We start from the raw sequence: 15,863 nt of genomic DNA, 5'->3' as shown, positions 1-15,863 counted from the left end.
GTGTACTTCCTTCAAGAAGCAGCCTGAGCCCAGAGAATAAACTCTCCAAACAGAGCCCTGGGTCCTTGGGGTGCTGCTGCTGCTGCTCCTCCCCTGCACACCCTGCAGGTCCCTTTGCCAAGGACTTTGACTGCGGGTGCTTTTCCAGGTCCCAGTCGCTGGTGCTGCCCTCCAGTGTGACCCAACCCAGAGCCCTGAGGGTCAGCCCCTCTCCCTGCCCCTCTCCCTGCCCTTCCCTCACCCCACACCAGCCCAGGGTAGCACAGGGGCTGCAGCAGCTGCTTCTCCAACCAGATGTGGGAACTCTTCCAGCACTTCCACATGGAGACTGGAACGGCCAGAAGAAAACCCATTCTTCAGCCTAAATGTGCTATTTTAGACTCGTAACAATTGAAACCTTCCAAGATCCCCAGAAAGCTGAAGAGCAGGACACACAGAGCGCTCCTGTCCCTGATGGCCACTAACACAGAGCCTGGCAAACACCTCTGGCATAGAAGGGTTCTGCTCTTATTAAAGCCAAGGGAAGAATCACAAGGATTTCAACGGGAAAAGATCGAGCTGCAGCCAGCAGAGTGGAAAAGCAGAAGGGAAGAGATGCTCCTGGGCCGGATAAAAAGACCTGATGGGCACAAGGCTCCTTTCTGCCTCTCTCCTGTCTTCTGCAGGGAGGCTGAGCTGCTGCTGTCAGTGCCACGCTGGGCAGGGAGGGCTGTGGCCAAGCAGCCTGTCAGCACAATTAAACTCAATGTGGGGCACAATTAAACTGAATATGGATGTCATTAAAAGAAAATCAGGCAGTGGAATTTGGGCTTTGTGCAATTTAAAAGAATTCATATCCCTGTGTGATCTGGAGGGAGGAGGGGTCTTGGATCTTGCTGGGATGTACCAGTACAGATGAGCTCAAGCTGTAATGAATCACCACATCAGCACCAAAGGCTGATCAGACACTCCCCAGAGCTTTAGTCTTTCACAGTCACAGAATGTGCTGAGTTGGAAGGGACCCACAGGGATCATCCAGTCCAACCCTCAGCCCTGCACAGGATCATCCCCAAGGGTCACACCCTGTGCCCCAGAGGATCATCCAAACCCTCCTGGAGCTCTGGCAGCCTTGGTGCTGTGCCCACTGCCCTGGGGAGCCTGGTCAGTGCCCAACCACCCTCTGGGGGAAGAACCTTTTCCTGAGATCCAACCTGACCCTGCCCTGACACAGCTCCAGCCATTCCCTGGGTCCTGTCCCTGGTCCCCCCAGAGCAGAGCTCAGGGTCTGCCCCTCCTCTGCCCCTGCCCAGGAAGCTGGAACTGCCATGAGCTCTCCCCTCAGTCTCCTCTTCTCCAGCTGAACACCCCAAGTGCCCTCAGTGTCCTCCCACGGCTTCAAATCAAGACCCTTCACCATCCTCTTGCCTTCTTTGTACACTCCCTAATGGCTCAATGTCTTCCTTCTATTGTGTCCCCCCAAACTGCCCCAATATTGCAGGTGAGGCCACCCCAGAGCAGAGCAGAGCAGGATAATCCCCTCCCTGGTGCTCCCAGGACAGGCTTGGCCCTCCTGGCTGCCAGGGCACTGCTGACTCAGGGCCAACTGGCCACTGACCACGACCCCCAGGGCCCTTTCCCAGCACTGCTTTCCAGCCTCTCATTCCCAGTCTGTCCGTACATCTGCCCCCATCCCAGGGGCAGGATCCAGCACTTGTTGAACTTCTTCTTGTGCTTTGAGAGCCCCAGCAAGGCTCCTGCCTCTGCAGTGTGTGAATTCACTCCTGTGTGAGGCTCATGAGCTCCAACATCATCAAACTGCTCTAGTGGCTTTGGGCAACCACGATGGTCCTTCCTGTCCCCCCTCCCTGGGTGTTTCTGCCCCTGTGCCACGGCCCAGACAAGCCCCAGCATCTTGCAGTCCCCATGCAGGGATGGAGATGCCCAAACCAGCTCTGAATAAGCTGCTCAAAGTCTGCAAGAGCTACAACTGCATCAGCAGGGCTCACTCCTGTCCTGCAGGCACCTCCCACATGGCACAGTGTCCCCAGAGCATCCCAAGACAGCAGAACTTCTGAGAATTTGCCCCTTGATCCCAAATCCCTTTCCATTGCTCCCAGCTCCAGCCATGGCTCGGTACAGTTCCCCCTTCCCTGCCTACAGCTGTTTCTAAAATTCCTAAGTTAAGTACATTCTTAACTTCCAATTCATATTTTCACTATAAATTTCAATTGATGTTCTTCTCTGTGTCATATATTCTTAACTTTCAATTTCTATTTTTCGTAATAGATTTCAATTTATATTTTTCAACGTGGATTTCAATTTATCTTTTTTTTCTCTCCCACAAATTACAGGGGGGAAAATTATGTCGAGCTCCACGTCCAGAGCCAGAAACACCATTGGAAACCAAATACATTATCCAATTTCCCCTCAATCTATGGCATAACATTGAGCAAACCATAAAAAAAAGTGCTCTCCTGGCAAGGCTGGGGCTCTGCAAAGCTTGTGGGGAACCACATGGTCAAGTGCTGAATGCATTTTAAGGAATGAGTTACAGCCCAATCCAGCTGCTTGGCTTTCCACTGCCTATTTTTGGAACTTTTGCTGCTCACAAGGGCTCTCCCCTCTATTGGTCCAGGGTTTTTTCCAGGAGCTCTGACCCAGGGACATAGCTGCTTTTGCACAGCTCCAGTTCTGCTGCTACATTTTGGCTGGGATGGCTGATCCAGCCGGGAAGGACTCTGGGGGGATGTGATGTTTGTTGTTGGGGTTTTTTTTAGATAAAAAGCTTGAAAATAACACTGAGAACATCTGATGTTGGGTTAGGGATTTGCACAAGGAAAGAAACCTGGTTCTAAAACTCAAGAGTGCTGAAGGAATCACTGAGTGGAGCATTAACTTGGTGTAAGCTTTCAGGGCTCCAGGTTTTTTTAATCTATGCTGAAGAAATAATCCACGGGATGTCAAAGGAGCAACAGCAGTGGGACAAAGGATGCCAGTGGGGGCCATTGAAGTTGGTGTGTCTACACCCAGCATTAAACTGCCCCGTGGAGCTCCTTTTCCTGGCAGAAGGGTTCTGAGGAGAGCAGGATTAGCTGCACAAAGCAGCCAGTCTGCTGTTTGAGAGCAAACCTGTGGCAGCTCGAGACGCTGCTTTTTGGTTCATTTCAGAGCCTTTATCTCTTCCTGCTTGAAGTTTAATTGGGTCCCTGTCCTGGTTTTCCATTCCTCTGTCCCAGTGGTGCTGGAGAGGGAACAAACCCCCAGGGGCAGAGGGATGTTTGTGGATGTGCCGGTGCTCAGGGAGGGCACTGGCACCTCTTAAAGCACCTCTTAAAGCACAGGCACGACCCAAGCACTGAACTCTTTCATGTCTAAAAGCTTTTCTGGCAGCAGCAAATGATTTTATTGCATTTCTTTGACCAACAAAACAGAACACAGAGCATCAAATGAGTGTGATGCTCCCAGCAAGAGCTTCTGAACTGGTGTTGTCTCGGCCATTCTCACCCTGCCCTCCCCAGTCCCCTTCTTCAAAGGCCCGTGTTACAAATCAAGACAAAACCGATTAGTGCTTAATTCCAGATATTAGACCCCCCCTGTGAGAAGAAAGATAAATCCCTTCCCTTTAAACTAATGACTAAATGATCTCTTTGGGGATTAAAGGGATTTTATCACCAGGATGGTAAATGGGGTTTAGCAAAGCTGCCTGGTGGTGTTGGATAAATTATAATTAGGGAGGAGGAGGAGGAGGTAAAGGGGTGGGGAGTGTTTGGGGGGATCCACCACAGCACCCCCACTTTGGGAGGGATCAGGACCGACTTACCAGGAAGGAGCAGAGGAAGATGAAGGACACGAAGTAGAAATAGGCAAAATCACTGCCACATTCCTTCTTGGTGAGGCCAGAGAGGGGGTCACAGGCTCTGTTGCTCAAGCAGGACAACATGATCTCATGCCAGGCTTCCCCCGTGGCACTCCTGGGGACGGGAGGGCAGAAGTGAGTTTATCCACCCCCTTCCCCTTAAAGACCCCAGGGGCAGCCACCTCACAGTGTTACTGTGCCTAATTAACTAAATTAATTAGGTGGAAGGTTGTGTCCAGGTGGAGAGACTGTATTTACACTGGGAATTTGAATTACCAGCCTGCTGATGTGGAAAGAAAGGAGAATAACAACATTTCTTTCCATCACAGGGGGGTAAAAGAAGCCAGACAGGCTGAGGTAGGCTAAAAGCTTTATTGCTTTTATGGAGAATAAAACCAGATTGATTTCAACATGTCCAGTGCAAATCTAAGTAAACAGAGTTTAGATTGTTCCCTTTTGAAGCAGCCAAACACTTCTGTCCTAGTGCTGGCTCTAAACCCAGTGGAGATGATGGGAAATGAAATCAGGCTTCTCCACTTGAATCTCTGATTTTCTTTATCAGGCAGATAAATTCCAGCACGGTCTGGTTGGTCACAGTGCCACAAATCTCTTTTTCATGCCAGTCTCCTGGGTGTTTTCATCATTTCCCTCCTCCCCCTCCAACTTCTGCTACTGAGAAAAACAGCCAAAAGGAAAAGTTTCGGAGTCCCAAAGGGTTTGTCTTCAAAATAAACCACCCCCTGCAATGGCTTGGATGTCAGGGGATCTCCACATATCAGAGTAATCTGATTCCTTCCTCATCCCAATCCTGCTGCCCCTCAGTCCCACTGTGGGCCTGTGAAGGGACCACGAGGTCTGGCCACGAGACTGAGTAATTATCCAATTTTATTAAAATTCAGGGCTTTGAGCTGAGTGATTATTCTGAGCTAGAGAGGGCTAATTTCATTTCCATCTGGCTTCACAGAAACTATGGAAACCAAATCCCAGGCAAGAGATCCAGTTACAAGCTCCACATAATCTGCAGAGCTGGGGTTAACTGGGGGGGTCTCCACACACACCCCCAAACTGCCCTGAGCTGGAGAAGGACCCAGACTTCAGTTTTGACAGGTCCTGAAAATGAAAATCTTCAGTGAAAAATTAATTGCTTGGGTTTGAATTCGAAAACACTTTGTTTCCTCGTGGAATGAACCCAGAGGGAAACACTCGCACTCTGAAGCAGAGGCGGGGGGGTGGTGGATGAAGCGTTAAAATGACCAATTTAAGGGATTCTCACTTAAAAAAAAAAAAAAAAGAAAAAAAAGCTTCATGACAGGAAACCCATCAATCAGTTATACTGGGAGGGGCTGTCCTATATTAAGCTTCTGCCTGAGCTGACATGGTGTCACAGCCCTGGGTGACACGTTGTGGAGATGATGATGTGTCGACTCAGATCTGCCGAGGAGGAGGAAGCAGGAACGGCTGCTTTACTCAAATACCTTTCCCAGAGGATGCCCAAGGCTCAGCAGCCAAACAGAGACTTTCTTTCCTGCTCACATGCAAGTCAGATGGTGTTTTATTACCCCCTTCTTACCTGAATAGAAGCATCAGGGCTTGGAGGAAGGTCCGGAAGTTGTTGTGCCGATTAATGGAGGTTTCGTCATCTAATGCAATGTTCCCAAATACCTGCCATGGGAAACAGAAGGGATTCAGGCCAAACACATCCTCCCATGGATGTTGTCAGGAAAGGGGGATCAAGTGGAGTCGAGTAAAAAGGCAGGGAAGTAATTAGTCCTGGTGTAAGGGATCTCAAAAGCTAAAATAATTTCTGTGCTAAAGAGGGAGATAAAAATGTGTCGTGGAGGTCAAATGGGGGAAAACACCAGGTTACTGTGCTTTGTGTTCACAGATGACCTTCCCAACAGTTCAGCTCCATCCCAGGCCAACAAAACTTTAGGATATCTTCTCTGAAAAGTGCAGTGTCTGGGCTGCTCCCTGTCTCAGCCTCTTGATGTGTCCATATCCATGGGAAGGGACGTCTCTTCCCATGGGAAACAGGGATGCCCATCCTGCTGCTGGAAATGCAGTGGTACAGGCTCATCCTCACAGCTGGTGTGTCTGCCCACTCTCTTTGTACACCCAGGGCCACGTTCAACTTAAAACATGACAAGAAGAGTACAAAAAGCAGCCCTTTTTTCCACTTCTAATTTCCCTGACACCAGACAAGAAGAGCCTTTTGCCTCATCCAGCCAGCTGAGGAGGCAGTAACCCAGCTGCTCCCTGAACAAACCCAGGCTGAGTGTGGGCAGAAGGAGAGCAAAATGTTTTACCAGGAGAGCTAAATGTTTTACCTGCATGCCAATAATGGCATAGATGAAGAAGAGCATTGCAATGAGGAGACACACATAAGGCAAGGCCTGTGGGAAAGGAGAAGGTGGTGTTAATGACAGCAAAGGCACAGCACCCAGGAGCATTGAATCCCTGGGCAGGACTGTGTTTTGTGGCATTTGTCCTTCAAGTGAAGGAGCTGGGAGGAGAATGTGAACAGCTCTGTCAACAACCCCCCTGGAGCCACGAATTCATCAATCCCAGAACAGCCAGGGCTTTCCAAGGGCTCTCTATATATCCTTGCAAGCAGGGAAAACACAATCCAAAGCTTCCCAGCGAGCACTGGAACTACCAGCAGGCCCTGGCACTTTCTATGCATAATTGTATGAACGTTAATTTTTAATGACCTTGCTGTAAATGTAGTCTGAGAAAAAAAACATATCCATCCCAGAAACGAGTTGCTGCTCTGAAACAGGCACAGATTGCAGTCCCAGGAGGACAAAAAGCTTCTGAGTTTTAGCAAGAAATCAGTGGAGGCTGCAATGTAATTATGTCACCCAAGCTGAGAGTGATAGCTGCTTTCCACTTGGGCTAAACAAATGGGTAATTAATGCTTCTTAATTGGTAATAGCTGAAAAAAGGAGAAGTCTTGCCATAGGACTAACCCATGTGGTGCTGGAGGCAGGAGAGGGGTTATACAGCCATGGGGGGCCCAGTGGGAATCACAGAATCATAAAATATCCTGAGGTGGAAAGGACCCACCAGGACCATCCAATCCAACTCCTGGCCCTGCACAGACACCCCAACAATCCCACCCTGGCCCTAAGAGGATCATCCAAACCCTCCTGGAGCTCTGGCAGCCTTGGTGCTGTGCCCACTGCCCTGGGGAGCCTGGTCAGTGCCAACCACCCTCTGGGGGAACAACCTTTTCCTGAGATCCAACCTGACCCTGCCCTGACACAGCTCCAGCTCCCTGAAACCCTTCCCTGGTCCCTCCAGAGCAGAGCTCAGTCCCTGCCCCTCCTCTGCCCCTGCCCAGGAAGCTGGAACTGCCATGAGCTCTCCCCTCAGTCTCCTCTTCTCCAGCTGAACACACCAAGTGCCCTCAGCCACTCCTCCTATGACCCCTCCAGACCCTTCCCCATCCTTGTGTCCCTCCTTTGGACACTTCCCAACAGCTTTAGATCTTTTTTTTTACATTGTGTCCTCACTCAAGGTGAGGCCACTCCAGCCCAGAGCAGAGCAGGACAATCCCTCCCTTGCCTGGCTGGTGCTGATGCCCCCCTGATGCCCCTGATGTCCCCCAGGGGCAAAACCCGAAGGAACCCTGGGACAGAGGGCTGATGTGGTTTCTGCTGGACCCCTTTGCACAAGGATCAAAGACTGAGAGCTCAGCTGTGGGGGACAGACAGACAAAGAGTGCAGGAGTGTCCCGTCTCCATTTCAGGGCAGCTCTCTGCACACACCCTTGGAGAGGGTCAGGGCTGTGCTGGAAAGAGCCGGGGCTGAGCCCCTCTGCCAAGATCCAGCCGAGGCCACACAGTCCAAGGACACTCTCCTGAGTGGGAACATCTGCCTGGCAGGGACTGGAGCTCTGCCCTTGTGTTAGGGCCCGGTATCAGTCTTGATTTCACGTTATATGTTCTCCTCTCTGCCCTCCAATACCTGAGCAAGCCCCATAACCAGAGCTAAAGGCCAAAACGATGCAGAAACGGGCTGCAAAACAAAAATAACCAGCTTTGGGGCGTGTGGGCTCTTATTTAGGTGTGGAAAAGAGCTGGCTCACAGCTAAGCATGGGCTGAGCAGTGTTTTGCTGTGAGGCAGTTGGTTTAGGGTCACTTGGAGCAGAAGTCGCCCCTGGGCCAGAACGTGCTGAGTCTTGCTGGGAGGGAAGGGAAACCAGGCCAAGCAACTGCCTGCACTTCAGAACAACACCCCATTTTTTAAAATCCTTCACGTCATCCAAGCCCAGCCCTGCGTTCTGCAGCTTCCCAGTTTGTGTCACCAAACCCCGATGGTTTGGGGTTTGTCTCTGCCACCTTCTACCACACCCAAATCCCGGTGAAAGCAATTTGACCTTCCACTGCTGCAGGTAAATAACAGTCACCAGGGCACCACTTCCTTCTGCAAATGCTTGAGCATCAGGGCTTTGCCATGGGGATTTTGGGGTGGTTTCAAGGGCAGCCTGAGCTCTGTGCACCCGCTGGAATCTGCACCAGCAGCCTTTTGGGCTCATCTTCCAAAATGCAGCGTTCAGGGGATGGTCAGTGCTACCCAGTTTGCTTCCCTGCAGAGTGAATAGTCCTGTGATGGAATGGTGGTGCAGAGGGAATTCCCTTGGCAAGGGGAGCTGTTTGATCCCCAGCGGAGGACGCTGCGGATGCACCAAGCGCGACCAAGTCCCCACATCTCTAAAACTCACCTTAAAGGACTGCACGAATGTCCAGAGCAGGATTCGGATGGTGTAGCCCTGGCGGAGGAGTTTGATGAGTCGGGCTGCCCTGAAGAGCCTCAGGAAGCTGAGGTTGATGAAGTTGTCCTGCGGAAAGTAAAGGTTTTGTGTCCTTCAGAAATTAACGCGCTCGGAAACCACAGCCCGCGAAAAAAGAAATTAAAATTACCAGCTTCACGATCTAAGCAGCAAATCGGCCACCAGAAAACCTTCCAAAAGAAACATTCGTCAGTGCAGATCACTCCACATGCAGCAAGAATGAGAAAATCCCTCTCCACAAGAGCCCTCCCCTCTGCTACTGGGTCAATGACAGAAAAGGCCCTTTCACGCTGTCCATGGAGGTCTGATTTGCTTTGAGAAAGGCAGATTTTCTCCCCCATAAAGACTCGGGGAGAGGGAACGGTGCCATATTTTCGTTTTGTAAGGAATGAGGTTGTTTGGACGTCTTGGTCAGCTCTGAACTGAACTTAAGCCAAGACAGGCGTGTACAGCCTGTAATGTAACAAAGAAAGGCACTGTCCAGTGAAGATTCAAACATCCTTGAAGGAATGAGGATGTTTTCCAACCTGCAGGTTTTAGAACTGTTTATACAGAGAGTAACTGGACAGGTTCATCAAAGAGAAAGGGCACCAGAAAGACTTGTTTGGGAGATGGATCAATGGCAGCGAGTCAGCTGGGGAGGTTGAGCTTTCAACAGCAGGAGGATGCCTTAGGAACCTGCTGGTTTTTCAAATTGCCATTAAATGTGCCTTTGCAGGTGGATCAAAGAACTGCTGGAGACAGATTCAGATTTCCATTTGTTTTGGATGATTCTCCCCACCCCTTAGCCCATCTTTTTTTTTTTTCTTTCCTTCAGGGAAAAGAGGTTTCTTGCCCCAATGAGCTAATCTAGAGAGGGTTCTTTCCAAAAGAAAACATGCAAAAGCCAGATCCCTCTTGCCCTCCTATTTGAAGGAGATAAAAAAATATTGCCCCTTTCCATACTGATCCCAATTCACTTATTTGTGAATCTCTGTTCACAGCCACTTATTTGACTGAGTGAGCTAAAGAGAGAAAGCATCCCACTTTAAACTAGCAAGCAGTGGAGCAGAAAATATAATCATAAGGAGCTCTTGTTGGTAAAGATGAGCAAAAATAGTATTTCCCTTGTATAATTGTTTTACCAGGAGACACCCAGTCACATTGAACTGACCCACGTTTCTTGCTCGTTTGGCTACAGAGCTCATGCTGAAATTGGGGGGCTTGTTGGATCTATTCGTTTCTTTAAATGCCAGCTCAGTTTTGGGGCCATTAGCATTGCATTCCACCAATCCCATCAAAGAGTCCAAGAAATCAGTCTCAGGCATGCACTCGGTTTCTCTCAGGTTAAAAACACAAGCAGCTCAGAGTTAGGCACAGACCGTCAATCAGACTCAGTCCTCAAATAAAGAGAAAAGAGAAAAGCACAGGTATGTTCCATGAAAGAGCAGACAACACGGAGCTCATTCCAGTCAGCAACAGAGCCAGCTCTGGCAGGCAAAGCACAAGCAGGATTCCCCTGGGTTGTTGGAGGGCGGGAGAACAGGCACTCGGGATGGAACGCTTGTCTCGGAGCATCAGCTCAGCTTTGTTTCACTCGTGGCTTACCTTCCCTTCACCACATTCCAGCGGGACTCACCTTGGCACCAAAGGGCCCGTGGGGCAGAGCTGGCACTCAGCTGGATAAGGAGGTGCCATCACTAAGCTGGTCCCTGTCCCCCTGTTCCCCCTGCGGGGCTGATGAGCTCCACGGGGCAAGGCAGAGGTTTAACCCAGAGCCTGTTTGAACCGTGTCTTCCCAACAGTGGGAACTAGACCAGGCCTTATGTGGCATTCACAGCACTTTCAGGCCTGGAAGGCTAACAGAGTTTAAACTTCAGAGCAATGCTCAAGCCAGACCTTTCCTGTGCTCCAGCCTTATGCTCTTCCAAGGAGCACACGGACAGTGTCTGCAGGGTCCATCTCTCCCCTGACCCTGCTGTCCCTCCCTCTTCCCATGTTCCTGCAGCTTAACAGCAAGAACATTGTCTTGCTCAGACTTTGCTGCAGTCTCATAATCAGAGCTGACAGGATGCTCAACATCTGCTTTGGGCTGGGCTGCCTGAGAGGTCGTGCTGAGCACAGGCTGTGCTTTGTACATGGAAAATAGGGATAAATGGGAAAGGGGTTCAAAACGGTGTAGTTATGCCTATAATGCCCCATTTCCTGGGATTTGGAGGGACAAACAGTCTGTACAATTTTTATTCCCCAGCCTCTAAGCCTCCCTCTTTGACTCCTGCAGTTCCTAAAGTGCAATGGGATCCCTCACAACCCAGGCAAATCCCCCGTCCCCGACGCCGGGACGGTTCGAAGGACAGTTCTCTGCTGTGGGGAGGCCAAATTGCACACGCTGGGGGTGGGTGGGAGGGCTCTGCGTGTGCCACCCCCAGCATACCACGGAGAAAACCTGTCCTTCGACACCTCAGCCCTCCAGGCAGGAGTTAAGAGTCACATGCAGCTGAAGGGGAAACTCCACAGTGCGATATTTCTCAGGTACCACAGTGCTTTGCAGCGATCCTCCCCCCACTGAGCCACCCCTGTGATGTGACACATGATTATCCATTCTTCCCGGGTTTTTTGGTTGCTTTCCTGTTGCACAGATGCTCACGGCTGTTTGGTCCTCACAAGAGGCACCAGAGCTTTGGGATGGTATGATCCACCTGGCAGCTCCAAAGTTATGTTTGGAAAAGCATTTCCCCCTGGCCTGGCCCTGTTTTCCTAAAAGAGGAAGGTCTGGTACTGAAGGTACCCAGTCACCAGCCAGGGTCTGGGCACTGCCACCACTTCCCACCACAGGAGCTCAGATGAGTGATAAATCCCTGAACAAACTGCAAAGCAGGAGGGAAACAGGGAGAACAGACATCATGGATAACGAACTGGCCTTGATTGCTGTCCCACCATGGGCAGCCTCATCTTTTTTACCCTTTCTTGGGTGTTTTCATAGAATCACAAATTGGATTGGATTGGAAGGGACCTTAAAGCCCATCCAGTTCCACCCCCTGCCATGGGCAGGGACACCTTCCACTAGCCCAGGTTGCTCCAAGACCTTGGACACTTCCAGGGATCCAGGGGCAGCCACAGCTTCTCTGGGCAACCTGTGCCAGGGCCTCACCATCCTCATTGTAAAAAACTTCTTCCCAATATCCCATTTAACCCTGCCCTCTGGCAGTGGGAAGCCATTCCCTGTGTCCTGTCCCTCCATCCCTTGTCCCAAGTCCCTCTCCAGCTCTCCTGGAGCTCTTTTAAGCCCTGGAAGGGGCCCTCAGCTCTCCCTGGATCCTTCTCTTCTCCAGGTGAACCCCCCCAGCTCTCCCAGCCTGGCTCCAGAGCAGAGGGACTCCAGCCCTTGGAGCATCTTCTTGGTCTCCTCTGGATTCACTCCAGCAGCTCCACATCCTTCTTCTGTTGGGAGCCCCAAAGTTTTCCATATGGAAAAGGAGAGAAACCATGAAGAGCAGGGTGTGCAGCCATCGCCTGGGGCTGTTCCTGCAGCACCCTCAGCAGCAGAATGATCTCCTGCCCAGCACAGGAGCTGTGCCCACTGTCCCCAGGGATGCAGAAAGAGCTGCTGGAAGAGGCATCTGACCAAGGCAAAAATGGGATCGCTCAGGAAGCTTCAGCGTTTCTCTTTGTCTGGCATCGACAAGAATTAACTTATTCTGTTGAGGAACTGCTGTTGAGGAAGTGGCCTTGTTCCCATTTAAATGTTCGTGGCACTGCCAGAAGTGTTCTGGAACCTTGCACAGGGTCCTGGCTTCCTCTGAAGCTCATTCCTGATTTTAAGAGGATTTTTGAAGATTTTTGCCACACTTGTCTGTGCCTTGAGGACTCTGCCATTGCAGTTATATCCTATCAGTCCTTCCATCCTGAGCCTGGAGTGCTGGAAAAATGATTTTCTGTGTGTGATGCCCAGATCTCTCCTCGTTCCCTGCTTCACAGAATATCCTGAGTTGGAAGGACCCACAGGGATCACCCAGTCCAACTCCTGGCTCTGCACAGACACCCCAACAATCCCACCCTGGCCCTCAGAGCGTTGTCCAAATGCTCCTGGAGCTCTGGCAGCCTTGGGGCTGTGCCCACTGCCCTGGGGAGCCTGGGCAGTGCCCAACCAACCTCTGGGGAAGAACCTTTCCCTGAGATCCAACTGACCCTGCCCTGGCACAGCTCCAGCCATTCCCTGGATCCTGTCCCTGCTCACAGAGAGCAGGGATTGGAGCTGCCCCTCTTGAAGAAGCTGCAGACCCTGGTGGGCTCTGATTTCAGTCTCCTCCAGCCTTCCCTTGAACTTTGGAGCTCCTGCTACACTCACTGCAGTGTCCCAGAAGCAGCAGTGGAAGGAAGAAAACATCTCAGGAGGACAGTGTGGTTCTCCAAAGACCTCACTGGGATGCCAGGTGATGGAAGGAGCCTGGACTCATCTCTGTGAAACAGCAACTGCAATCCTAACAAACAGCAGGGTGAGCTTTGAAATCCTTAACCTGAACATGGACCAAAATTTGGCCAAATGGAGATAAACTGTTTTTTTTCCAGTATATTTTCACGTGCACAGCTGATGCCAGAGCACTCTTCTGTGCTGCCTGGGCCAGGGGTGCAGCAGATGACATCTCCAAAGACATCCTCACTGCTGCCACACATCTGTAGCACTTCCAGCCACCACAGAAATTCCCTCCTTGGCTCGCCCTGGGCAAATTTTCCCTCACACATTGTCATTTTCTCCTTTGCTGCTTCCTAGGAAATCCCCCCTGTGACCCTCCATGAACGGTCATGGAGCTTCTGTGCAGCCTGGCACGAAGATTCACCCTGATTTGTGTCTTAACAGCAACTGTGCAGCAGGAAATGCAGATGTTACAGATCCAAGAGCTGTTGTCAGGTGGCCAAGTGAGGATTTTTTATAAGCTTATGGTCTCCTTTGTGTTATTAACCATAGCCAAGATAATTAAAAATGGAAAAAAATATATATATTTAGATTGCATTTTTCTTTATTCATTCTCTTTTGCTTAATTTATGATTTTCAAAGAAAAAAGGCCAGGATTTCCAAAGGCATCTTTGGAATCAGGCACTAAATTCCCAGTGGGATGTGGCTCCTGGTACTTTTCAGCTCTGTTCATAACACGATTTATGCTTTAACTTGAGATGTTTGGTTTTGCAGCCCAGGGACTCTGTGTCCAAAATAATTCTACGGGCTGGCATCACAGGGAATTTTCTAAGTGGAGTAAAGATAATTTTTTCTATCATTTCAATCATTTCTCTTTTGATTTGAGGGCAGCAAGTCTGTCATCACTTCAGAATGTTTCTGCCTTATAATACTGAGGTTTTTGGCAGAAAGCATCTTGTTCAAAAGAAACCAAACCCACTCTTCAAGAGCTGAATTTGGTGATACCAGTTTTAAAGTGAAGCATTTCCCAGCCAGCCAATCTTCTCCTCTCCAGCTCATCCAGGAGCATAATTCCCTCCTGATTGTCCCATCCCGTTTTCCATGGAAATAAGGCAAGTGGGAGTCTCCCCTTTAGCAAAGTGTGGGGGGGGAACAGGGAGCAGAGCTATTGGTAACTGGGTTTGCCTCACGTCACCAATTAGCCCAGGGAAGGAGGTGCAGAAAGAAGCCAGTTTGGGGCAGTGCTGCAGTGAGGCTTTTTCACCAGTGCAATCGGAAATCTCATCAAAGAAAACCAAAAAAACAAACCAAACCAAACAACTTATCAAATCAAAAGAAAAACGAGAGAAAATAAAAGCAGAGGCTTGAAAGAATTGTTTAAATTCAATGAAACCAACCGTGTCCTATATGTGATGTTGTCATGGATGGATATTGGCAAGAGTTATTTACAAATTTAGGGTTTTTTTGTTTTGAGCAGCAGGTGCACAACATACAGACGGAGACATGGTTTTCGCATTGTATGTTGATTGGATGGCGTGATTTCAGCAGGTAGATTAAGGAAAATAAAGAACAAAACAGGGAAACAAAAAGAGAAAATGAGTAATCAGGACAAGCAAAAAAGGAAACTCTGAAAAATTTCATTGAGGGAAAAGAAACTATCAGGTATCGGGGGAGGGGGGGTGTTATTTTATGGGAATTATATAAAGAAAAAATGCTTCAAACCAAAACAGGTTCTGAGATCCTAAAGGTAACACACACAGTGCAGTAGTGATTTGCATTTCAGTTTGTAATGCAAATTGGGAGACAATTCACAAACACTTCTCAGGAGGTTTTTTTTTATATTTCCAGGCATAGAAATAGATGTCAGTTTGCCAAACTCCCACTCTGGGTGTGTCCACAAAGACACCTTCTCCTTAAAGCCACCTATTTTCCCTCGATTACTGAGAAGATCAAAAAACTGACATTCATGGGTTTTTTTGCCTAAGGAAATAAAAAAAAAATATATATTCCACTACAATCACAAAGTAGATTACATATGGCATGACTACAAAATTGAAACAAAGCAATTCATCAACACATTTCTTTTCCTTTTGTCTTTACTTTTCCATGGGTTAAAGGTACCGATGCAGCAAGGCTGGTGGAAGCCAAGTCTCTCAAGAGGAGACAACCCCCCCTGCCCCAGGTGAGCAGGTTTATTTACCTTGGAGAACATTTATAGCTGGAAAATACAGTCATGGGAAAAAATAATGGTGCTTTGTGAGCCTGATCTTGGTGTGACACCTAGAAAACCTAGAAAACACCTAGATCTCCAAGGGAGCTGGAGGGCTCCTGGGGCAGGACAGATGGAGGCTGACAGGGTGATGCTGTGGCTGCCACAGGGACCTCTCAGCTCAGGAACTCCCATGGGATGGGTGACAAGAGGGCTGGATGCACAGGGAGGGACTGACAGGGGCTGCCACCCAACTCTGCCTGTGGTGCCCATCAGCTGAGGAGGGGCTGGAGCTGAGGAGGTGGGATAGTTTTAGTCTAGGCCTTCCTGGAGACCAGCTTGTAACCCTGAACTACCCTATGTTCCCAGTATTCCATGCAATTCTTTACGTCAGCAGAAGTATAAACAAGAAGGAAAGAGAAGGTTCTGCCCTCTTCTCTTCCGGTGGATCTAAAGGCACAGGTTCTCTGCTGTCGGTCCTGCTCATGTGAGGGAGTGAGGCCTAGTGAGGCCTAGCGAGGCCTAGTGAGGCCTAATGAGGCCTAGTGAGGCCTAGTGAGGCCTTGTAGGCCTTGGGAGGCGGAGGGTGCTGGTGGTCGTTTGGCGCAATTCTTCTATCTCAAGGAGAGT

The 15,863-nt window shown here is 49.7% G+C and overlaps 1 protein-coding gene across 18 annotated transcripts in view; it reads right to left on the bottom strand.

The window, feature by feature from the left end:
* Nucleotides 1–15,863, bottom strand: part of CACNA1B (calcium voltage-gated channel subunit alpha1 B) — a 306,654-nt gene that overhangs the window by 37,084 nt on the left and 253,707 nt on the right. For 14 of the 18 annotated variants that reach the window (XM_027687401.1, XM_027687403.1, XM_027687405.1 and 11 more), the window contains 5 exons: nucleotides 14,422–14,427; nucleotides 8,563–8,679; nucleotides 6,163–6,228; nucleotides 5,406–5,497; nucleotides 3,800–3,950 (listed from right to left, as the gene is read on the bottom strand). In XM_027687401.1, coding sequence (XP_027543202.1) covers nucleotides 3,800–3,950; nucleotides 5,406–5,497; nucleotides 6,163–6,228; nucleotides 8,563–8,679; nucleotides 14,422–14,427 — 432 coding nt within the window. The remainder of the gene's footprint in view (nucleotides 1–3,799; nucleotides 3,951–5,405; nucleotides 5,498–6,162; nucleotides 6,229–8,562; nucleotides 8,680–14,421; nucleotides 14,428–15,863) is intronic. The other 4 variants (XM_027687404.1, XM_027687407.1, XM_027687420.1 and 1 more) reach the window with 1 other exon arrangement.

The sequence above is a fragment of the Neopelma chrysocephalum genome, unplaced genomic scaffold (assembly GCF_003984885.1).
Source record: "Neopelma chrysocephalum unplaced genomic scaffold, ASM398488v2 Primary Assembly neopelma1_74, whole genome shotgun sequence".
NCBI classification, from domain to species: Eukaryota; Metazoa; Chordata; class Aves; order Passeriformes; family Pipridae; genus Neopelma; species Neopelma chrysocephalum.
The sequence above is the reverse complement of the archived record's forward strand: the minus strand, read 5'-3'. Positions and strand labels throughout refer to the sequence as shown.